General features: G+C 31.7%; 1 protein-coding gene and 1 pseudogene across 1 annotated transcript; one reads left to right on the top strand and one right to left on the bottom strand.

Annotated features, from left to right (window-relative positions):
* The first annotated feature begins 586 nt into the window (after nt 1-586).
* Nucleotides 587-4717, top strand: LOC106773279 (probable polygalacturonase At3g15720). Its single transcript, XM_014659985.2, has 8 exons — nt 587-730; nt 1416-1553; nt 2659-2823; nt 3403-3610; nt 3711-3792; nt 3907-4015; nt 4144-4242; nt 4444-4717. Exons 1-8 carry the CDS (start codon nt 587-589, stop codon nt 4669-4671), a joined length of 1173 nt encoding a protein of 390 aa, XP_014515471.2. The 3' UTR covers nt 4672-4717.
* Nucleotides 4718-16063: 11346 nt separating this feature from the next.
* LOC106773802 lies at nt 16064-17506 on the bottom strand (annotated as a pseudogene).
* Nucleotides 17507-21649: the final 4143 nt, after the last annotated feature.

The following is a 21649-nucleotide window of genomic DNA, read 5'->3' as shown; positions in this document are numbered from 1 at the left end:
GTTAAAAAAGAAAAATTAAATGTTTTCAGAAGTCAATGTTTTGACCAAAGAAATTCATCATATTATAATTATTATAAGTCCCCAATAAATTTATTATAAAAGTATTCATTTATTATGATTTGGTTTATTATATAATTTAAATGTTTTAAGCATATTTATCTATTATATAACTTTTGCTGCACTAAATAAACTTTGGTTTATTATATAAATTAAATATTTTCAGAAGTCAATGTTTTGAAAAAACAAAATCAATCAATTTATAATTATTATAAGTCCCAAATAAATTTAATGTTAAGTTTTAATTTATTATGATTTGGTTTATTATATAATTTATATGTTTAAAGCATATTTATCCATTATATAACTTTTGCTGCACTAGATAAATATTTATGATGTACATTTCATCACTCTACAATAATATTTATGATTTATAATTATTACATTAAATAAACATTTATGATGCATTTTGTATAGTTTTAAGGTATTAATTTGCGAATAATTTTTTTTGCTATTTAAACCCCATAACCTATGCTTTGTTTTCTCATATTACATGCATATTGCTCTGTCAACTTCATTATTCCTAAACATGCAGAGACTAATAATCACTTGTGTTTTGATTCCTTTCTTTGTTTCACCATGTTTTTGTAAGAGGTTCTTGATGGCATCTTCCAACACATACAATGTGATTGATTATGGTGCCAAAGGAGATGGCGAAACTGATGACTCCCAGGTATATATTTTCGTTGTTTCTCTTCTTTCTTTCATTTTTATTTGAAAAAATTATTTAATTTTTCTATTTTCAAAATTAATTAATCGGTTTAAACCTTTTTTGGTCCCTAAGTTAAGTTTTAATGTTCAGTTTACTTCCCGCTTTTAAAAATGTCAACCTTTAGTCCTGTCATGAGGACTGATTTGATACATTTTTCATATCATAGGGACTAAAGGTTGACATTTTTAAAATCAGGAACTTAATTGAACATCAGAACTTAACTTAGGGACCAAAAAAGGGTTTAAACCTTAATTAATCACTATGTTGGGAATAAAATTTGGAAGTGAAATTATTTTAGATTTAAATTATAGAAATTTTATAATTTATTTATTTAAAAAAATTGTAATTAAGTGAATCAGTGAACCAACTTGTTTACCCACCAACCCGTGATGGATCGAGCTGTGTTCAAATTTTTCTGGCTCGCTAATAAACGAATCGGGTTGGATTGACTTATTAAGTGACTAACCCGTGATGAACTGGGTCAGGTCAAGCCAAGTGACCCGTTTTGACAGCTATATATATATATATATATATATATATATATATATATATATATATATATATATATATATATATTTGGTAGTTTTGTACACAATTTATATAAGTTTAGGCGAATTATGAACTTTCGGTTTTGAAATGATAACAGGCATTCTTAAGTGCTTGGAAAAAGGCTTGTTCGACAGAAGGTGAATCAAGCCTAGTTATACCATCAAACGGAGTATTTTTACTGAAGAAGAACATAATCTTGAAGGGTCCTTGCCAAGCCAAAAACATTCAAATTCAGGTATAGCATGTTCAGTTTATTATTCAACTTTTAATCATACTCTGATTTCTTCATATTTAAATTAAACCCTAATCTATGATACGATGTTATGTAAAGTCCATGAGTAGTTATAATCCATAATTTAAACTATGTAAATGAATTAAATTAAATGGAAACTGTTGAAAAAAAAAAACTACTTGAAATAATTAATTATTTTCTATTTTAATTGATAGTAGATATTCAATATCAATATTAATGTTAATAGATGCTCAAAAGAGTAATAAAATAAAAATAGTCCATTTGAAAGATGAGTTGTGGTTTCTTAGTAGGTTTTATAAATACTTAAATGTTATAGTCAATTATTTCATTAATTTTCCCAGTAGGGATTTATAATGATGTTAACATAATTTAATGTTAAACTATTTATAAAGGTAAAAAATAAAATAATTAACTAACTATTTTTAAATTATTATATTTCAAAAAAAAAACCTGAACATTTATTTTCATATTATAAAATTTATTAACAGTACTTGGAATAAATTAAAGTATATAAAATTTAAATAAAAATACAATATTATTAATTTCAAATAATTAAGATGAATAATGTGTATAGACTCACAACTTAAAATAACTCTCAATCCATAGAATGCATTAAATAATTATATATGCATAAATATATCATATGACTATATAATATATAACATAAAACTATACTTTTTAGTTGTACAAAAGTATATTAGTGTGCTAATGAATGCTGAAATGAGTACTATTTTGGTCCAGGCTTTTTAATACTTTTCAGTAAAGAAATTTTAATGATCTTAAAATTTCAAATTTTACACAATTAAATAATTTTACTGATATCGCAAACAATTTTTTTTTTTATATATATAATATTAGTTTAAAACCAAATTTTTTAAAAATTATAAAAATGCATGAAAGTATATAAATTGAAAACAGACTAATGAAATACAATATTTTTAAAAATAATTCTTTACTTTTCATAGCTTATAATACAAGATCCTAATACATATACAAATGAGTCCTTCCTTCCATTTTTTTTTTCAAGAATTTCTTACAATAAACTAAATATTCCTTATTTTGTTTATTAATTTTTCAACACTTGCAGCTTCAAGGAAAAATAATTGTAGCAAGCCAGGATGCATGGCTAGGTGATAAATCTTCGATAATTTGGATCTCAAACGTGAATGGTCTCACGATCGATGGAACTGGAGGATTAATCGATGGCCTCGGTTCTTCTTGGTGGACATGCAAAAACTGTCAACGACCATCGGTTAGATCATTATATACTTGATTTTTTCATAAGGGTTTGCAATAAAAAAACATGCTGCTTATTCTTGATGAACTCATAGATGTTTCTTTGAAAACTACTTATTAAAAAATTTGAAAATAATAAAAAGTTTTAGTCTAACTTAATTTTATAAATCACTGTCACTCACAAAATAAATATATATACATAAGACTAGATATTAATACATTGTTCAATAACAATAATAGAATAATAGATTTGACAAATAATAAATTACGTTAAAATAAATTTTAACTCGGACTCCAATATAATATTAAGTATATTTTGTATCTAAACTCCGTTGAAAGTTTTGTATCAATTAGAGATAAAACTAATTTATAATATATATAAGTGGGTGCAAATTTCACTTTACAAACTGATTTTATGAGGTTGAGTTAGATTTAAAGTTCACTTCTTACCATAATATATGCGAAAGCTATGTCTGTAAACCTTACCTTACGTACCTGTTTTGTGGGTGTTTTATGGGTCTAACTTAGACTTAAATTCACTTCTTAACACACTCAATCTTACAACATCAACTTATAAGCAATTTGGATGGTGCAGGTCCTTGCTTTCAATTCATGCAATGGTCTCATTGTTAGTTCCTTGAGCATCACAAATAGTCCACATGCTCACATTACCATAAATGGTTGTGAGGGTGCCACATTCTCCAATATTAACATTAAATCTCCCGGTGATAGCCCTAACACCGATGGAATCGACATTTCTTCTTCCAAAAGAATCTTGGTAAAAGATTCCAACATAGCTACTGGTAAACCAAATTTTCATCTTATGTACTTAATCAAATTTCAGTAGAATTGTAAAGGAATTACTACATCTGCAACTTTCATTTATGTTGTCTTTCTACACAGGTGATGACTGTATTGCAATCATAGGTGACTCTTCTGACATTAATGCCACTGGAATTGCCTGTGGACCAGGCCATGGAATAAGGTTTATATATATTAGCAACCATATCTTCAAATCTAAATATTTGATGAAATTATATGAAAATGATAGATGAACATGACATTGATCTATAAAATTTTCCTTCATTGAATTAATCAGCATTGGAAGCTTGGGTAAAAACAATGGCCATGACAAAGTGGAACAAGTTTATGTATATGATTGCAGCTTCACGAATACTCAAAATGGAGCAAGAATCAAGACATTTAAGGTATTTAAAGGGTGGCAGTAACATTGTTCTTCAAATCAAACCATGCTATATATATGTTTTCTGATAAGAGAGTAATGATTCAGAAGAATGCAACAAAAAATATCTTATATGTTGTCGTTTTCTTACAGAATGGACCAGGTTATGCCAGAAACATCACTTATGAGAAAATTACATTAACACAAACATACCACCCAATACTTATAGATCAAAACTACGTCGGTGTAGAGGTATATTCACTTTACTTTCATATTACTATATATATTTGTAATATCATATTCGTATCGTATTTCACTAAAATTCAGTTGATTTCTGATCTCATATTTGTATCGTTCAAAATTACTCATTTGACTGCATCTTGGTTTGTCAATCTCATTTCATTGCATATATACATATATATATAAATGTTTCACTGAATTTGGCGTGATTAGAGTGAAGGAGGAGTTGAAGTGAGTGGGGTGACATTTCGAGGGTTTCAAGGAACATCAGCAGATGACAAAGCTATTACCTTAGCTTGCGGTTCAAAAGGTTGTTTCGACATTGTGTTGGATCAAGTTGACATTAAATCTTCCAAAGCAGGAAAACCAGCAGCTTGTTCTTGCAGTAATGCCCATGGAAGAGCTACATCCACAGTTCCAAATTGTTACTCCTTATCTTAATGAAGTAACAATGTTACCCCACACATGTATACGGGAAATGATGTATCAAGAGCAAGATTTTTGTTTTTTTTTTTCTTTTTTGGTAATGAACAATAAGTATTGTTGTTTTTCTGGAAAAGGAGGAATACAAGTTTCTTTATGAATGTTACTGTGACTCATTGTCATTAATTTAGTTATAGAACTCAGCACAAACCGCATTATTAGAAGGAATTTCCTCTTTAGACTCGTTAGCATAATTAATCCATAAACAATGATATTTTGGCATCCAAAATTATTTTTTTAAACAACATAAAAATTCCTATAGAAACATCAAGAACCATGCAAATACCTTCTAGTGGTGTAAGAGGTGGTTCTCAAGTGGTCTGACCTTGCTTTTATACCAATTTCTAAGGTTCACTAAGTGATTTCTCCTCCTCCTGTACCATATCCCCAGCATTTGGAAACCAAAATTAGAGGTATTTTCATCAACAACTCTGTCATTTGGAACCTCTCCCATAATAGAGAAATCTTGAAGTGTACAAGGCACTTCATTATATCACTATTCTCAATAATTGTTATTTAAAAAAAAAAAAAATCCAACCTAACAGGTTCAGAAAAATTATGATGAAGAAAATTATCAACCTATCCTTCCTTTGTTAGGGAAAATATTTCTGTTTAACCATCTGAAGATCCTTATCATTATGAACAACCTTCTCTTGTCCAGCAAGTTGAATTTTCTCCAAATTGTTTCTCCTACAGTTATGTGTTGGGAATGTAAGTGCGAGTCCAAAGTCTCACATTGGATAAAAGTGAGAAAATAAAGCACTATATAAAGATGAAAGACCCGTTAACCCATTGGCTTAAGGTTTTGGGTAGAGAGTGGTGTCAATCCTTTATATGGTTGGGCTCATATTTCATTGGTGTTTGTATCTCCCCGGTGAACCTCCTCCTTGATAGACCCAATAGTGGTATCAGAACTGATGGTTGGACTCATATCTCATTGATGTTTGTATCTCCCCGGTGAACCTCCTCCTTGATAGACCCAACATTATGAAAATAAGAATTATATTTTAAATATAACTCAAATTATAAAATCTTTTTGTAAGGTGATGTTTGTACCAACTTATATATTTTGAAATGGTCTTATCATATCTCATTGATGTTTGTATCTCCCCGGTGAACCTCCTCCTTGATAGACCCAACATTATGAAAATAAGAATTATATTTTAAATATAACTCAAATTATAAAATCTTTTTGTAAGGTGATGTTTGTACCAACTTATATATTTTGAAATGGTCTTATCTCTAGTTAATGTGAGACTTTTAACACATCCTCACATCGAGGTATATACATATCGAGTGTGAGACTATAGACATTAATGGGTGGTTTGATAGTGGGTGGAAAATTAGACCCAATAAACATCAAATTTCGATACAATAGGCTCTAATTAATGACTCTGATACCATGCTAAAAAGTATATTTTAAGTTTTACTCAACCCTACAAAATCGGCTTCTAAGGTAAGGTTTCTACCTAGCTACATTAATGTGAAATTTCCAACCATGTCCACTAAAATCCTTGCAAAATACCCTTCGATTATTTAAGGTCGTTGTTCAAAGAAAGGGTGTTCCAACAGCTTTAGCAACAAAAATAGATAGATTTTGATGAACAAAATCTTTAGTTAAGCAAAGACCCTAAACCTCTTAAAGCAAGTTCCAAGAACCAATTTCCTCAAGTTTTCCAAATATGAAAAAGCAAACTCATACAACCCTTTATCAAGAGGAATAACTTTCTAAGATCATCCTAACCTTTTGTTTCGATAAGGAATTTTAAGAGAGTAATTATTATTATTTTTTTTTTTGAATTTGAAATGCTTTATGACAAAATATGTTGTTTTGTATAAGAAATTTTGAAAGAAATAGAAATTTTAGAATTTCATTAGAGTAATTACATTACTTAAAATGGAATAATTTCTAATTCTACTAAAAAGTAATAATTTGAAATTTTTTCTACTCTCAAATTCAAATTTTGTTCAACTTAAAGTTTAGGTCAATTCGACTCAACCCAACTTAATTTGATTTGACCCAACTCCACTTAGTCAAACTTGACATAATTTCTTTTTGTCTCAATGACTCCAACCTAACCTAATCTCAACTAAAGTTAGACTTGATCGAACTTGACCTGACATAGGCCTAGCCCAACGTATTTAAGGGTGACAGTAACATTGATCTTTAAATCAAACCCTGCTATTATGTTTTCTAGTAAAAGAGTAACGATTCAGACAAATGCAACAAAGAATATTTGATATGTTGTCATTTTCTTACAAGGTATATATAATTTGATACACTGTCATTGACACTATCAAATTACTACTACTTAACAAGACAACTTTATTATTGTCAAGTTAGTAGTTAACAAACTTGATTCTTATGAAAGAATACACTAGTACAAAAACCGCATACAACATTGATGCTTTTGGGCTTTTAACAGCGAAATCGAGACCGACGTCATATCGAAAAATGTTAAAGTAACGTTGAATTATAGAGACCGACGTTAACTTTTTGCAGAACAAGTCAGCTAGTACAAAAAGTCGACGTCTAATATGCGACTAAATGCACAATACCCAGTTGAATGTAAAGGAGGATATGACATCTACTGAAAAGGCGATGAGACATAAAACTGATGTTGAAGCAAATGACTCTTTAGGATTTATTTATTTTGGATTAGATGTCTACTTTTTCTTAAGCGGACGTCATATGATTACTAGGTCATTTCTTTCTAGACGGAGGCTTGCATTTTTAAACAACGTTGAGCGATTGAATTTATTTACACAATGTCACCGACCATTGTTAACGTTGGTTGTTCTATTATTGGACATTGAATGTGTGACGTTATACGCAGTTTTTGTACTAGTGATAAGAAAGGTTAGTAAGACACAATGCAATGCTAAAAAGATAAAAGTAAAAGTCTATCATAATAAAATTAATATTGAAGATTAATGTAAATGTGAAATAACATATAAAAGACTTTAAAACAATTATAATAAAAATAGGATAATTCCACTATTTTTCCAAAATAAATTCATCTTCGGTTAATCACATATATTATTTTTTATTTTAAATTAATTAAAGTACATTCTTAAGGATAATTCCACTATTTTTCCAAAATAAATTCATCTTCGGTTAATCACATATATTATTTTTTATTTTAAATTAATTAAAGTACATTCTTAATTAATTTGATGGTGATCATGCAGTTAATCAAAGTACATTCTCAATCAAATGCAAGACCTTTTTAGATTATTCACAATAAATTCAACCACAGTACATTCTCAATTCAATCCTATGATGTTTAATCATATCTATTCTTTTATCTCTTAACCAAGTTAAAAGTTAATTAATCAAAATACATTATTGACTAATTATTGTTAAAGCTTTTACTACTAAACAAAATACATCCTCAATTGATAGGAAAAACTCATTCAATTATATGAAAGTTTCTATATTCAATAAAAGTACATTCTCAATTAAAATTATCAATATACATGTAGATTAAAATATTTTGCTAATTAGCTACGTTATAAAACCATTATTTTTGACGTGATTGAGAGATAGAAAATATAAAAAAAAGATAATTCAAATCAATAATCAAAATAACAAAAAGATTATTTCAATCTAATATCAAAATCCATACTAAACTTAGAGTGAAATACTCTTAGAAGGTTAGTCTTCCATAAATAGAGTAAAATATATTATAAAATTAAAAGTAAGAGAATGAAAGATATGGTGGATAACTGCTTCGAAACCAGAGTTGTCAAATGTCCCTTCTACTTTGCCTTGACCTCTTTGTATAAAACTTGATTGAATATAAATTCTGAGTTTTTTTTATGATATGTTTTATTTAATAATCTAATATCTTCCAAAAATTTAATATATATATATATATATATATATATATATATATATATTTTTTCTAATTTACGTAAGGATTTTTTAGTTGGTACATTCTAACATTACAAAAAATGTCCCTTTTTAAAAAACTAACTTTAAATTAAGGTATTTTAATAAATTTAAAATTTAATTTAAAATAAAAAATAAAAATTATTTATTTGTTATATGATTGATCCACATATATGGATATTTATTACCTTTTATTTTATTTTTTATTTTAAAAAACAACTACTTTTATCCATCTACACGTGAACCAATTATATAACAATTAAATACTTTTTATTTTTTTATTTTAAATTAAATTTTAAAATTATTAAAATACTTTTGAATTTACCGTTAGTTTTTTTAATAAAAATTTTTTTGTAACCTAAAATTTAGTACACTCTGTTAAAATGTACCAATTAATATATATATATATATATATATATATATATATATATATTTAATTATGTAAAGAACAATCCATCTTTAAGCTAATCTTATTTGAAGGCCTTCATCCTATTCCGCCAGTTTTCGACATATAAACTCGTCTTTTCTACTGCAAATCAAAATAGGGGGTGGTCGTGGCAATCATAGAAGCAAAATAAATGTTCAAAACTTACGTCCTTTTAGAATTTCTTAGAATGTTTTTTCATCTAGTTAAGCACATAATTACAAATTTCAATGTGAAATATGTGACAAGAATGGTCATACAACCCTTAATTGTGGGGATTAGTATATAATAACTGCTAATTCATCTCAATTTTTCCAACGGTTTCAGATGACAGTTAACCGTAAATGAAAAAATTAGTATATTTGGTGATAAATTTTTTATTTTGTGTCAGTTTTAAATGTCAGTATTTCTATATATATGACAGTTTAAAAAAACGTGATAAATATTTTTCATCACAAATATAATATGACAATTTTAATAATAATATTACAACATTCATCATTTATTTGGAATTCTCTCTTATAAGAGACAACAACAAAGTCGATATATTGAAAGTAGGCATAAGAAGTTATGCACACACCAAACTATGTAAAGTGTGTTTGGGATATAAAATCCATTTTTGGACCTCCAATCCTCTGTCTAAGTTTAAGTTTTCATGAAATTTGACACTCTTAAAGTAGGCAATACTTGACAACCCTTATTTTTATGTAATCCATTGTATTTTATGTAATCCATGAAACATTTTAAGCAGAAAATAGTACACACAGGGTATCCTGGACTGTTTTTTAACCATAACTCTGTTTCTTAAATATACACATTGCTAACCAACTTCAAAAGAGAATAACGATAATACGACCTTTAAAAAGACAAAAATTTCATGTGTGAAGAAAATGGTGAGGAGAACCTGAGCAACCTGAGGAACCAGACGACAAATGTAAGCATATGAGAATTGCTGCATTGGTATATTTGTCTTTCCACTTATATCTTTACTTCTTTGTCATCAACTTTTATGGATTTAATATGAACAATCTTTTTCCAGTCTTCACCTTCTTGTTTCTTGCACCGCTGTTTGAGCAACGGACAACCTTCAATTTCGAGTATTAAAATGGATTTGGGCAGACCCTCCTCTGGCAAGCATTGGAGTATAGGATGTCAGTGCAGCTATGGTGAGAAGGTGCAGAGGAGCAAACGTGTATATCAGAGAGTTAGAGAAAGAGCGAGAAGTGAAAACTGAAAACTGAGTATATTGTATTATTCAAAGAAGTAATACAAAGCCGAGTATTTAAAGAGTACAGGGAGACTGACTTTAAGTCAGTTAGTAGTTACGTTTATAACAACATACCCCCCTAAACATAACTACTAAAGAAAAGGCTTTACGTTCAGCAGACTTCTCAAAGCTTCAAATATGTTCTGTCTTAGGGGTTTAGTAAAAATGTCAGCAACTTGCGTTTCAGTGGGACAGTACAATAGTTCAATTTTCCCTTGATTAACCAGATCCCTTAAGAAATGAAACTTTGTTGAAATATGTTTGCTTCTCCCGTGAAACATCGGGTTCTTGGACAAGCTTATGGCAAATTTGTTATCCACCATCAACTGCATAGGCTTTCTGCATTGAATCTTCAAGTCTCCAAGAAGTGATTCCAACCAGATGCACTGACAAGCTGTTTCCGCAGATGCTATATATTCTGCTTCACATGTTGAAAGTGCTACAATACTTTGCTTCCTGGAACACCATGAAATAGGTGCCCCTTCATACCGAATGAAATAGCCAAATGTGCTTCTCCTATCAACTTTGTCTCCACTCCAATCTGAATCGCACCACACTTCTAATATACCCTTTGTGCTGCGTGAATCTTTCGGGAACAGAAGACCATAACTTGCTGTCCCCTTCAAATATCTCAAAACGTGTTTTGCTGCTCCCATATGTGAAGTTCTAGGTTCGTTCATTAACCTGCTCAATAAGCCGACACCATAGCTTATATCAGGCCTATTGTTGCAGATGTATCTCAAGGATCCGACAATTTGCTTATATAGAGAGGCATCTACCCGTTCTTCTTCTGGTTGATCTGCGAGCTTCAAGTTTGCTATGTGATAAGTGTGAAAATGAGTTATTTTTACACTTATAAATGATCTCAATTTTATAATTATTCATGTTATTACTCAGTGAAAAGTTGTAATAGGAAGTAGATTGTTTCGTAAAATATTGTTCATGAAAAGATGTATAAATGGGAAGTTGTCAGCCAATTCTCGCAGAGCGCAAGCAAATTAGAAGAGCCAGAAAAACAAAATTCGCAGAGCGCACCCATACTGTGCGCTAAGCGAATTATTTCATAAAAGAGGGCAGAAATTTAATATTCGCATAGCGCACCAAATAATGTGCGCTTAGCGAATTGCTCAAGAATACAAAATTAAAATTCACAGAGCGCACCAGACTATGTGCGCTAAGCGAATGACAGCAGTTGAAGAGCAACCAGAAAATGAAATTCGCACAGCGAATCTGCCTCTGTGCGCTGAGCGAATGGTGAAAGTTAATGAAAATTAACTGGTTCTTAAAGAGACGTGAGAGACAGACAGAAACTATCTCCTGACACGAAAAATAGAAAAACGCTCTGGGAAACTGGAGAAGACCATCAGGAGACCCTTCAAGACATCAAGACTTCACTTTCTGCAAGGAATTGTTGTAAAGAGTATGTTTTCGATGTCTAGGAGAGGCTAATTTTTCTGTTCATTGGAATTGGTTGTATGACGATACATTAATGTAAATTTCCTGTGCAATATATGTCTCTGTTCTTGTTCTTTTCTTGACTTGCTTTAGATTATACGGAAGTATAATTCTTTTTAAAGGTTCTTTTGTATTGGGAAGTATTTTTAGAACCAGAAACGTAAGAAAAGAAACTAAAAGGAACGATGCTAGGAATAGCTTCTGTAATTTTGGTCATTCTAAACATCTGATTTTAATGCAAAATTATCTGTTGAATTAATTAAGAAATTAATAATTTAATAGATAATTTTAGAACTTGCTTTAAGGAATTAAATCAAAATACGCTTATGTGAATGCTTGAACAGAGAACGTATTTTATCCAGGATGTTACTGTAATGTTAGTCAAAGACTAATTCCTAGCACACGAACTGTTGATAAAATACAAAAAAAAAATAGTTTCTTGCATTGTTTTGTGTATTTTGATGTCTAATTGAGTTATAAAAGGAAGAATTGTCGTGTTGCACAAGTCCCTTGGGAGAACGATACTTTACTTATTCACTGTATTACTTGTAACGATTTGGTATACTTGCCAAAAAGTTATCACTATGACAGGTATTGAAACACTGTTGCAATTACTCATGTTGAAACGCTTCAAGACTTCATTTATATATCTTCTCTGATGCAAAATGACTCCATTTGCTGTTTCAACAAATTCAAATCCGAGGAAGTGATTCAGTTTGCCTAGGTCTGTTATATCAAATTCTTCCTTCATCCTTTCCTTGAATGCGTCAATTTCTTCCTCTGAATCTCCAGTAACAAGAAGATCATCTACGTAGAGACACACTAGAAGCTTGTTCTGCAAGTCAATGATCTTTACGTAAATGCCAAATTCAACAGAGCTTTTCCGAAATCCCAGCTTGAGTAATAACGCATTAATATGGTTATTCCAAGCCCTTGGTGCTTGCTTAAGCCCGTATAGTGCCTTGTTAAGCCTGTACACCTTTTGCTCTTCACCTTTCTTCTCAAAACCAGGTGGTTGTCTTACATAGACTTCTTCCTCTAGAGGCCCATTTAGAAACGCTGACTTGACGTCCAACTGTTGAATTTTCCAGCTATTGAAGACAGCAACTGCTACCACAAGTCTTACTGTCTCAAGCCTTGCAACTGGCGCATAGACATTCGTATAGTCTACATCTTGCTGCTGCAGAAACCCCTTTGCAACGAGTCTGGCCTTTAGCTTAGCAATCTCACCATTTGGCTTATACTTTGTTTTGAAGACCCATTTTACCTCAATTGCTCGCTTATGCTGAGGTAATTCAACCATGTTCCATGTTTTGTTCCTCTCGATGGACCTTAATTCTTCAATCATTGCTTCCTTCCACTCTTTCATGTCAATGGCTTGTCTCCAAGTGATAGGCTCTGCATCTGCCAAGAATGCAAAATGAACCAAGTCTCCAGAATCCAATACTTCACTGTCTACAAACACTTCGTGTCCTGACAACCTCGTTGAAGGAAATCTAGTTCTCTGTGATCTCCTACTACTGTTTTCATTGTCTTCAGCTACTTGTTTTTCTTTATCATGGCTGTCTTCTAGAATACCCTGCACAACGTCTGGTTCTGTTTCTATATTCTGCCAGTCAAACGTGCTTTCTTCATCTACTAAAACATCTCTGCTTACAATTATCTCATTTTTCCTTGGACTAAACATTCTATATGCGCTTGTTGGATGATACCCGACGAGGATAAGCTGCTCACTTCTATCATCTAACTTCTTCCTTCTTTCATCTGGTGTGTTTTTATAACATACAGATCCAAAAATACGCAGATTCTTCACTGTGGGTTTTACTCCTGACCAAGCTTCCTCTGGAGTACAGTTGGACAATGACCTGGTTGGGCTCCTATTCAACAAATGAGCTGCAGTAGAAACAGCTTCTCCCCACAAACAGTGTGGCAACTTTTTCGCTTTGAGCATGCATCTTGTCATATCGAGCAACATTCGATTTCGTCTTTCAGCAAGACCGTTGTGTTGGGGTGTATACGGTGCTACGACTTTATGCGTGATACCTTTGCCAATGCAAAACTCATCATTTCAAGTGAGTTAAATTCTCCTCCGCCATCTGTTCGAAAAATTCTGATCTGCAAACCGGACTCTCTCTCCACCAAAGCACAAAATTTAACAAAGTATGAGTATACGTTCTTCTTCTCCTTAATCAAGTAAACCCATATCTTCCTAGTCCACTCATCTACAAAGAGCAAGAAGTATTTATTACCTCTTATTGTCTCCACATTGAATGGGTCGCACACGTCTGAGTAAATGACAGCAAGGGGTTGTTTTGCTCTCTTATACATGGTTTGCTTGAACTTTGATCTGGTTTGCTTCCCAACAGCACATCCTTCACATATTTTGCTGGGAATTTGTATGTCAGGAGCTCCTTTTACAAGGTTCTTACTCTTCAGCAGCTTTAGACTTCTAAAGTTCAGATGCCCGAACCGGTAATGCCATAGCCAAGCGTCTTCCCTAAAATCAACAGCATTCAAACATTGAACAGCATTAGCATTAAGATTTACCTTAAAGGTTCGGTTTTTTGCAAGTGGAGCTCTAAGAACAAGCCATTGTCTTTCATCGAAGACATCTATGTGTTTTTGACGCATTGTCATAGTATAACCCTTTTCCAGCAACTGCCCTAAACTCAACAAATTGCTTTTCATATTTGGAACATATAACACGTTATTCATGTAGGCAGGTTGTCCATCCTTTCTCTTAATCAAAATTCTTCCAGCTCCTTCAGCCATGATCACACTGTCATCTGCGAATCGCACGATACTTTTGATACTTGGATCCAGGTCTAATAGCATATCCTTCTTCCCGGTCATATGATTGGAACAACCTGTGTCAAGGTACTAGCAGGATTCGTCTTCAACACGGTTCGCTTTATCAGCAAAGGACACACATTCAGTCTTGCCACATTTGTCCCATGCAGAATCACCATTCTTATATTTGTTACACGTGTTGTTACATGCAGAATCACTGGTTTCGTACTCACTACACCTGTTATTACTGCATGCAGAATTACTCACCTTGTATTTGTCTTCAATACACTCGACTGTGCTCATTAGTAACACGTGGTCAGAGTCAGAGTTATCAGCATCTTGTGCAAGATTAACCTCCTCTTTGCCTTTATCCTTCTTTACATCCTCGTTATGCCAACATTCACTTGCATAATGTCCGAATTTACTGCATGTAAAACATTGTATATTTCTTTTGTCTATTTTACCTCTTCCTCGTCCTCTTGGAGGTCTTCCGCCTCTCTTGCTTCCGTTCTTGTTTTCACCGTTTTCATCTTCATCGTTGTGGTATGAAACACTTGAGTTTCTTCCTCCTGTTCGACCTCCACGAGCGCGGCCTCTGCCTCTTCCATTCTCACGTCCTCTAGATTTGTAACTGCTCTTGGCCTGTAGAGCTTGGTTTGTTCCTAGACCCATTTCTTTCTCTGTATTTCTCCTTTCAATTAATCTCTGTTCGTGTGCTTCTAGTGAATTTTGTAGCTCCTCTATCTTCATTTCCTCAAGATTCTTGCTCTCTTCTATCGCAACAACGATATGATCAAACTGGGGTGTCAAGGTTCTGAGAATCTTCTGAATTAATTTCCTGTCTTTCACAACTTTGTCGCAGGATCTCATCGCATTTACAACAACTTGAATCCTTCCAATGTATTCAACAATGGTTTCTTGGTTGTTCATACAAAGAAGTTCGTATTGACGCTGCAAGGATTGTAAACGAACCTTCTTTACCTTGCCAGAATTACCGTATCCCTCCTGCAAGATATCCCATGCTTCTTTTGCTGTTTTCGCTTTCGAAATCTTCTGAAAAATGGCAGCCGATACACACTGATGTATAAGCATTCGTGCCTTGCAGTCTAAACGTTTATTTTCTTTGTATCACTTTGTTTCTTCAGAGTCGCCTTTCGCAGATTCAACCTTTGCTGGCTCTTTGAAGCCCTTTCTTACGATCTCGTCAACTTCTTGATAGCCAAGAATGGCTTCCATTTTGACACACGAGTCGTCAAACCCTTTTCCGTCGAACACGGGAAAGTTGTTGTGCACTACGCCGGCCATCTAATCTCCCAGTTTCGAACCTTGCTCTGTGATACCACTGTCAGTGCAGCTATGGTGTGCAGAGGAGCAAACGTGTATATCAGAGAGTTAGAGAAAGAGCGAGAAGTGAAAACTGAAAACTGAGTATATTTTATTATTCAAAGAAGTAATACAAAGCCGAGTATTTAAAGAGTACAGGGAGGGAGACTGACTTTAAGTCAGTAAGTAGTTACGTTTATAACAACATAGGACAGTTACGAAGACTCAATTGCTTAAGAGAGGAGAGGTGACAGAGACCCCTGTAGTCCAGTTTCTTAAGATTTGGACACTTATATATCTCTAGTTTAACAAGAGAAAGTGGGAGCAAACCTTCACCCGGAAAACACTCCAAATCCACTTTGCTAATATGCAAGTCTTTTAAGGAAGGGTTGGTTCCCCAAGCGCCCTTTAGGGAGGCCACAACTTTGGAGCAATTCACGAGATACAAGAGTTTTACATTTGATGGCAAACATTCTTCGGACAACTCCAGCGCTGGACAATTGCGTATGTACAGAAGATTAAGAGATGGAAGAAGGGCAGACATGCATTTAGGCATTGACTTCAATTTCTTCAATCCTCTAATATTAAATGACGCTAGCTGAGGTGCAAATAATCCTTCATTTGGAAATGATTCAAATTCAGAGCATTCTTCAATCCTCAAATGCTTCAAATGACAAAGTTTGTCTGGCAATTGCCCTTTCAGCTTGGCACAATTTGTCAAAAAAAGACTTTGAAGACTTGGAAAAGCACCCGTCATGCACTGCCATTCTTCCCATTCCTTCATATCCTTAAACCTCAACGTTTTCAAGGATTCAAATGCACAAGAGCTATTCCCGTAGAAATCAGCATCTATCCTTCCTATCCAATCAAGGCCATCAATTGTCAACTCCTCTAGAAATGTCAAAAGTCCAAGGGAAGGCAACCGTAGGCAATGCTTACAGTTTTTCAAGGTTAAGGACACCAGATTCAATAGAGAATTATTGGATAACCAAAGGGAGAATTGTGTGCCACCATAGCCATCGATTGACAAGTGTTTCAAATGTCTGGAAGGTTGCAGATTCTCAAGTACTTCTCTTTCTTTTACTGAATCGGCACTATTCCGCTTCAAATTCCATTGTAATCTCAGCGTCACAATATGTGATTTATTCTTCAAATTCGTCCCATTGGGGTTTAAGATATTTTCAAGATTTATAATTGACAGCTGCTCTCCATAAAGATGAAGTTCTCCTAATCGTTGAATACTGAACTCACTACTTTTTCCAACCGCAAACTTGTTTATCCACACGTGAAGATTCTTCAACTCTCCGAAACGGTGTGGAACCTTTGTTAAAGTAGTTTCCATAAGTTCAAGGCGGCGCAAATTGGTGAGCTCATGCAAAGTCAAGGGCAGCTCCTTCAATTTGAAACAAAAGTTTAGTTTCAATTCTTGCAAGTTATAAAGTGAACAGGTTCAGTTAGGAAGTCTCTCTATGCCGGAAAATGAAAAGTCTAACGAACGGAGGTGTATAAGATCGACTATATTCTCATCAAGATTTCTCCCACGAAAGAAGCCCAGAACTTGATGAGAATCGAGTTTGTCAAATAGCACCTGAAGAACAGCACCAAAAAGAGCACCACCAAGTGTTTCGAGGACAGGCATAGTTGAGAAAGAAGTTGCCAAATTGAGGAGAAGAAAGGATTGAGAAAATAGGAAGTGAAGCTAAGTTACGTGAATGAAGGACTGACAAAAGATAACGAGTGAATATTGTGAAAATTGGAAGCATTTACTTCAATAAAGGAAGGAATGATTATTTCCGACAGCAGAAGGTGGGTTTGGTAAGCTGTGCAACATATCAACTTTGTTTTACTTCTTTTTTTCTGTTACTTTAACGAAATTTCTATCAACTTTAGTGAATCAGTCTATTTTAGTGGCTTGCTTTATTAAAGGATTGTGAAAAGAGAGATCTGACAATGTCTTTACTTCAATATCTGTCGTTGACTCTTGTTCACCACATAAATTGAAGTTTCAATACCTGTTTTATATTGCTAGCTCAAATTTATTGAAAAAGTTTAAGCAATTAACAAAATAATAAATCAATGAATATCTTAATATACTAAAATCAAAATTCCTTATTGTTATACAGAAATTTATATTCAAATACTGATGAACGGATAAAATTTAAAACATTAGTACGATTATTTTATTTTAATATATTTATATAATTGAATTTATTCATAAAGTGTAATGAGTTGTTCGAATGAGAAGTTTTTAGTTCGAAACGATTTTTTTTATAAAGCAATTAAGATGTTTTATAACAATTTAAATTTCAATATATAAGAATAAATTTGATTACTTAAAATGATAGAACATCAAAATTTATATAAAAAGTAAGAATTTTAAAATTTTCATAATTCATCATTTTTACACTGTTACTTTTAATCATGAAAGTTAAATCTTCTTTTAGACGGTAGTTGATTAATTGTATTTTTTTTATTATTGTAAGTTAAGGTTTAATGCAATTTTCTCGTAATAAACTTTTATTCAGTTCTTGTTTTTGTGATTTTCTATTTCATTATTTCAATGACAAACCAAAGAAACTTAAAATGAAAAACAATGTGAGGGAATTTTTGGTAATTTTCCCTTTTTTTATTAATTTATAAAATTGTACTATCATCCACTCATAGGAATGCTAGGTTATAGGTCTTTTACACGTTAAAGAATTGTTTCTGAAGTCAATTATTAATTATTGGTTATTTATTCTTCCCCGTTGATTAATAGTTTTCCATTTAAATCCATAGTTTAACATAAATATTGATATTGACTTTTTAAAATTTTTCTATTTTTTTTCTTTCCTGATATCTTTTTTAATTGTAAATCAAATCTGTTTTTTTTTAGCTATTTTTATTGGCTATTTATTTATTATTTTTATCCATTGTTTTTCATATTTCTTTCTTGCATAAGAAATTAACCTTGAAGTATTATGGTATATATTAAGTATTAGTTTTTGAGCAATAAAGAGTGATCCTTCTTTTTTCTTACTAAATTTACAAAGGGTTAAATATGTTTTTATTCCCTATACTTTGAGGCGATTTTGGTTTTAGTCCATCTTTCAAACTAAGGTATAATTTAGTCCTTCAACTTTAGAAAACTCCGGTTTTAGTCCTTTTTACCAAAATTTTATAACTTTATTTGCTGTTTCAAGCACGTTTCATTATAGCATTTGGACTATTTACACTGTTTGACACATTTTTGCTTCAATGTTAACTGAGAAACGCGTTTGAAATAGCAAATAAAGTTAAAAAAATTTGGTAAAAAGAACTAAAACCAGAGTTTTCTAAAGTTGAAGGACTAAATTGTACCTTAGTTTGAAAGAGGGACTAAAACCAAAATCGCCCCAAAGTATAGGGACTAAAAACATATTTAACCCATTTACAAATGATATTACCATTTTCATATTAATAGATGATATTATCATCTCTATTGCTAATCACCTCTCTCATCTCTTCTCTCAATAAATCTTTTACTTTAAAAGACTTTGGTTACATTTTTTTTCTTGGCATATAGAGCTAATAATGACATCTCAAGAAGGCTTCATATATCTCATACCAAGTACAGTGGATTAAAATGGTTCAGTGACGAGTCATTTTAATATTACCATGTCTCAATTCTGAAATAAATGAAAAAAAAAAGATACAATTTCGTTTCATACGACTTTGAATTGCTCACGATGTAATATATGCATTAATAAATTATTGGTAATATTGGTCCAAACTTTTTGAGAGTGACAGAAAAGCTATTTTGTATTGATTTTTAAACTGACATAGAAGTAGGAGATATAAAAAGTATTATACTTTTTATACATTTTCCAAAACTACTATAAAAAATAAAAAAGTTCTTTTTTATATTGGTTTTACAATTGGTACAGAAAGGTCGTTAAAAGGATAAATAAATGTGTATTTCATTCAGACTTTTTATACTGTTTTATTAATCAACTGTATAAAAAATATGACTTTTTATACCCCGGTTAATCTTTCAATAGGTATAAAAATTAATGTTTTATAAATGACTAACGCTTTTAAATAGTATAAATTTTTTATATTAGTTAATGTTCGAATCGGTATAAAAATATAGAAAGTGACTTTCTATATTTATTAATATTAAAATCGGTATAAAAAGTCATGTTTTTTCAAATAGCATGTTTGTATATACTACCTACCATATACAAACTTATAAAAAATTCAAACAGATAAAATTTGAAAGCAGTCCAAATATATTAAAAAGACAAAATAATGACTACTTCCTACTATTTACCTATTTAATAATACTTTCTAACCTCATCGAGCAATAAACAAATCATGTGATATTTACATAAAATATCTAACATAATCTTCTATAAACATCTAAAAGAAACAACGTCAATTGTTTTCAAACTTCGTTTAGGATTCCTTGCTCCATTGGAGATGTGTTATTGAAAATTTATACAATAAACAGTAAATCAACTTATACTGATAAATACTTAAGATGTTGGTTATAAAATGTTGAAATTATCAAATTTCATGAGTCAAAACATTTGTGGATATGATTTTTTGCATGTACCTCATCACATAATATGTGGACTCGAAACTTTATGGTTTACGTGAGAACTACAAGTTAAATTTACAAATATAAATTTTATCATTTACTAGTGCAGAAAGAGCTTTAGACATCAGTTATTTTGGGCTTTTAACGCTACTTCCCGAATCGATATCTTTACGGGTGACATTAATGGGACGTCGTATTTCTGCAGGTGTGACGTCGTTATAGACATCGGTTCAGTGAAACGTACGACGTCTATAAAGACATCAGACACTGCACTAACCGACGTCTAAGGACACTATAGACATCGGTCACTACACATGCGACATTTATAAAACCGTCAAACATTGCTTTAAGCGACATTTAAACAACAGGTTATGCATAACAAGCTTAAGCAAACCAATGTGCTAAAATATTCATCACAATTTTTTTACAGACTTACGAATCAGCCTTCTCTGACCCACATTTAAACTACTAAAATAAACTATTTTAAGATTAATTAAATTAAACTAGTTAATAACTTATTAGTGCTGATAAAGATATTTATATAGAATTTAATCTCTTATTAATGGTATTGCTTTATGACCTATGTTTAATAATTTGTAGATAGGAATTCCTATTAGAAAGTGAGTTTTTAAATACAACTAATCCTACAAAACTGGTTTGTAAGGTGAGATAATTCGATAACGGGTAAAATATAAATGGCTAATAAACAAAAAATATCATTTGGATAGGTTTTAACTATGGTTCTGATATTATGTTAAAATGTGAAGTTTTTAGGTCTAACTTGTTAAGATATGTCAAATATTCTATTAAAGGATATTAGGCAATCAAACATTATGTTAGTTATATTTTAGATATTATTATAATTTGTGCAGATTTGTGCACATGTTTTTCCTTTAATAGATGAAGGATTATAGGATCCTTGTATGTATATATATGGTACTCTATTCTTTGAAATAATACATCAGAATTATTTTTAATCCTTTTAATATGGTATCAAGAGCCAAACACTGATATCCTCTACAGTTTAGGGATCAGTGTTGTTTTTCATTGAATATTTCTGATGGCTTCTTCCGATGACAATCAATCGGAGAAACATGATTCTGGAACTTCCGCTGCTTCCAAGAGTTATATTTCTACTGCTGCCGGATTTGTGACCAAGTCAAGTATATCTAACTCTGCTCTTAATCTTTCTGTTGTTACTAAGGGTAGTGATTGGATAAT

Source organism: Vigna radiata, chromosome 9, assembly GCF_000741045.1.
Source record: "Vigna radiata var. radiata cultivar VC1973A chromosome 9, Vradiata_ver6, whole genome shotgun sequence".
NCBI classification, from domain to species: domain Eukaryota; kingdom Viridiplantae; phylum Streptophyta; class Magnoliopsida; order Fabales; family Fabaceae; genus Vigna; species Vigna radiata.
Note: the sequence above shows the minus strand (reverse complement) of the source record. Positions and strands in the feature narration are given on the sequence as shown.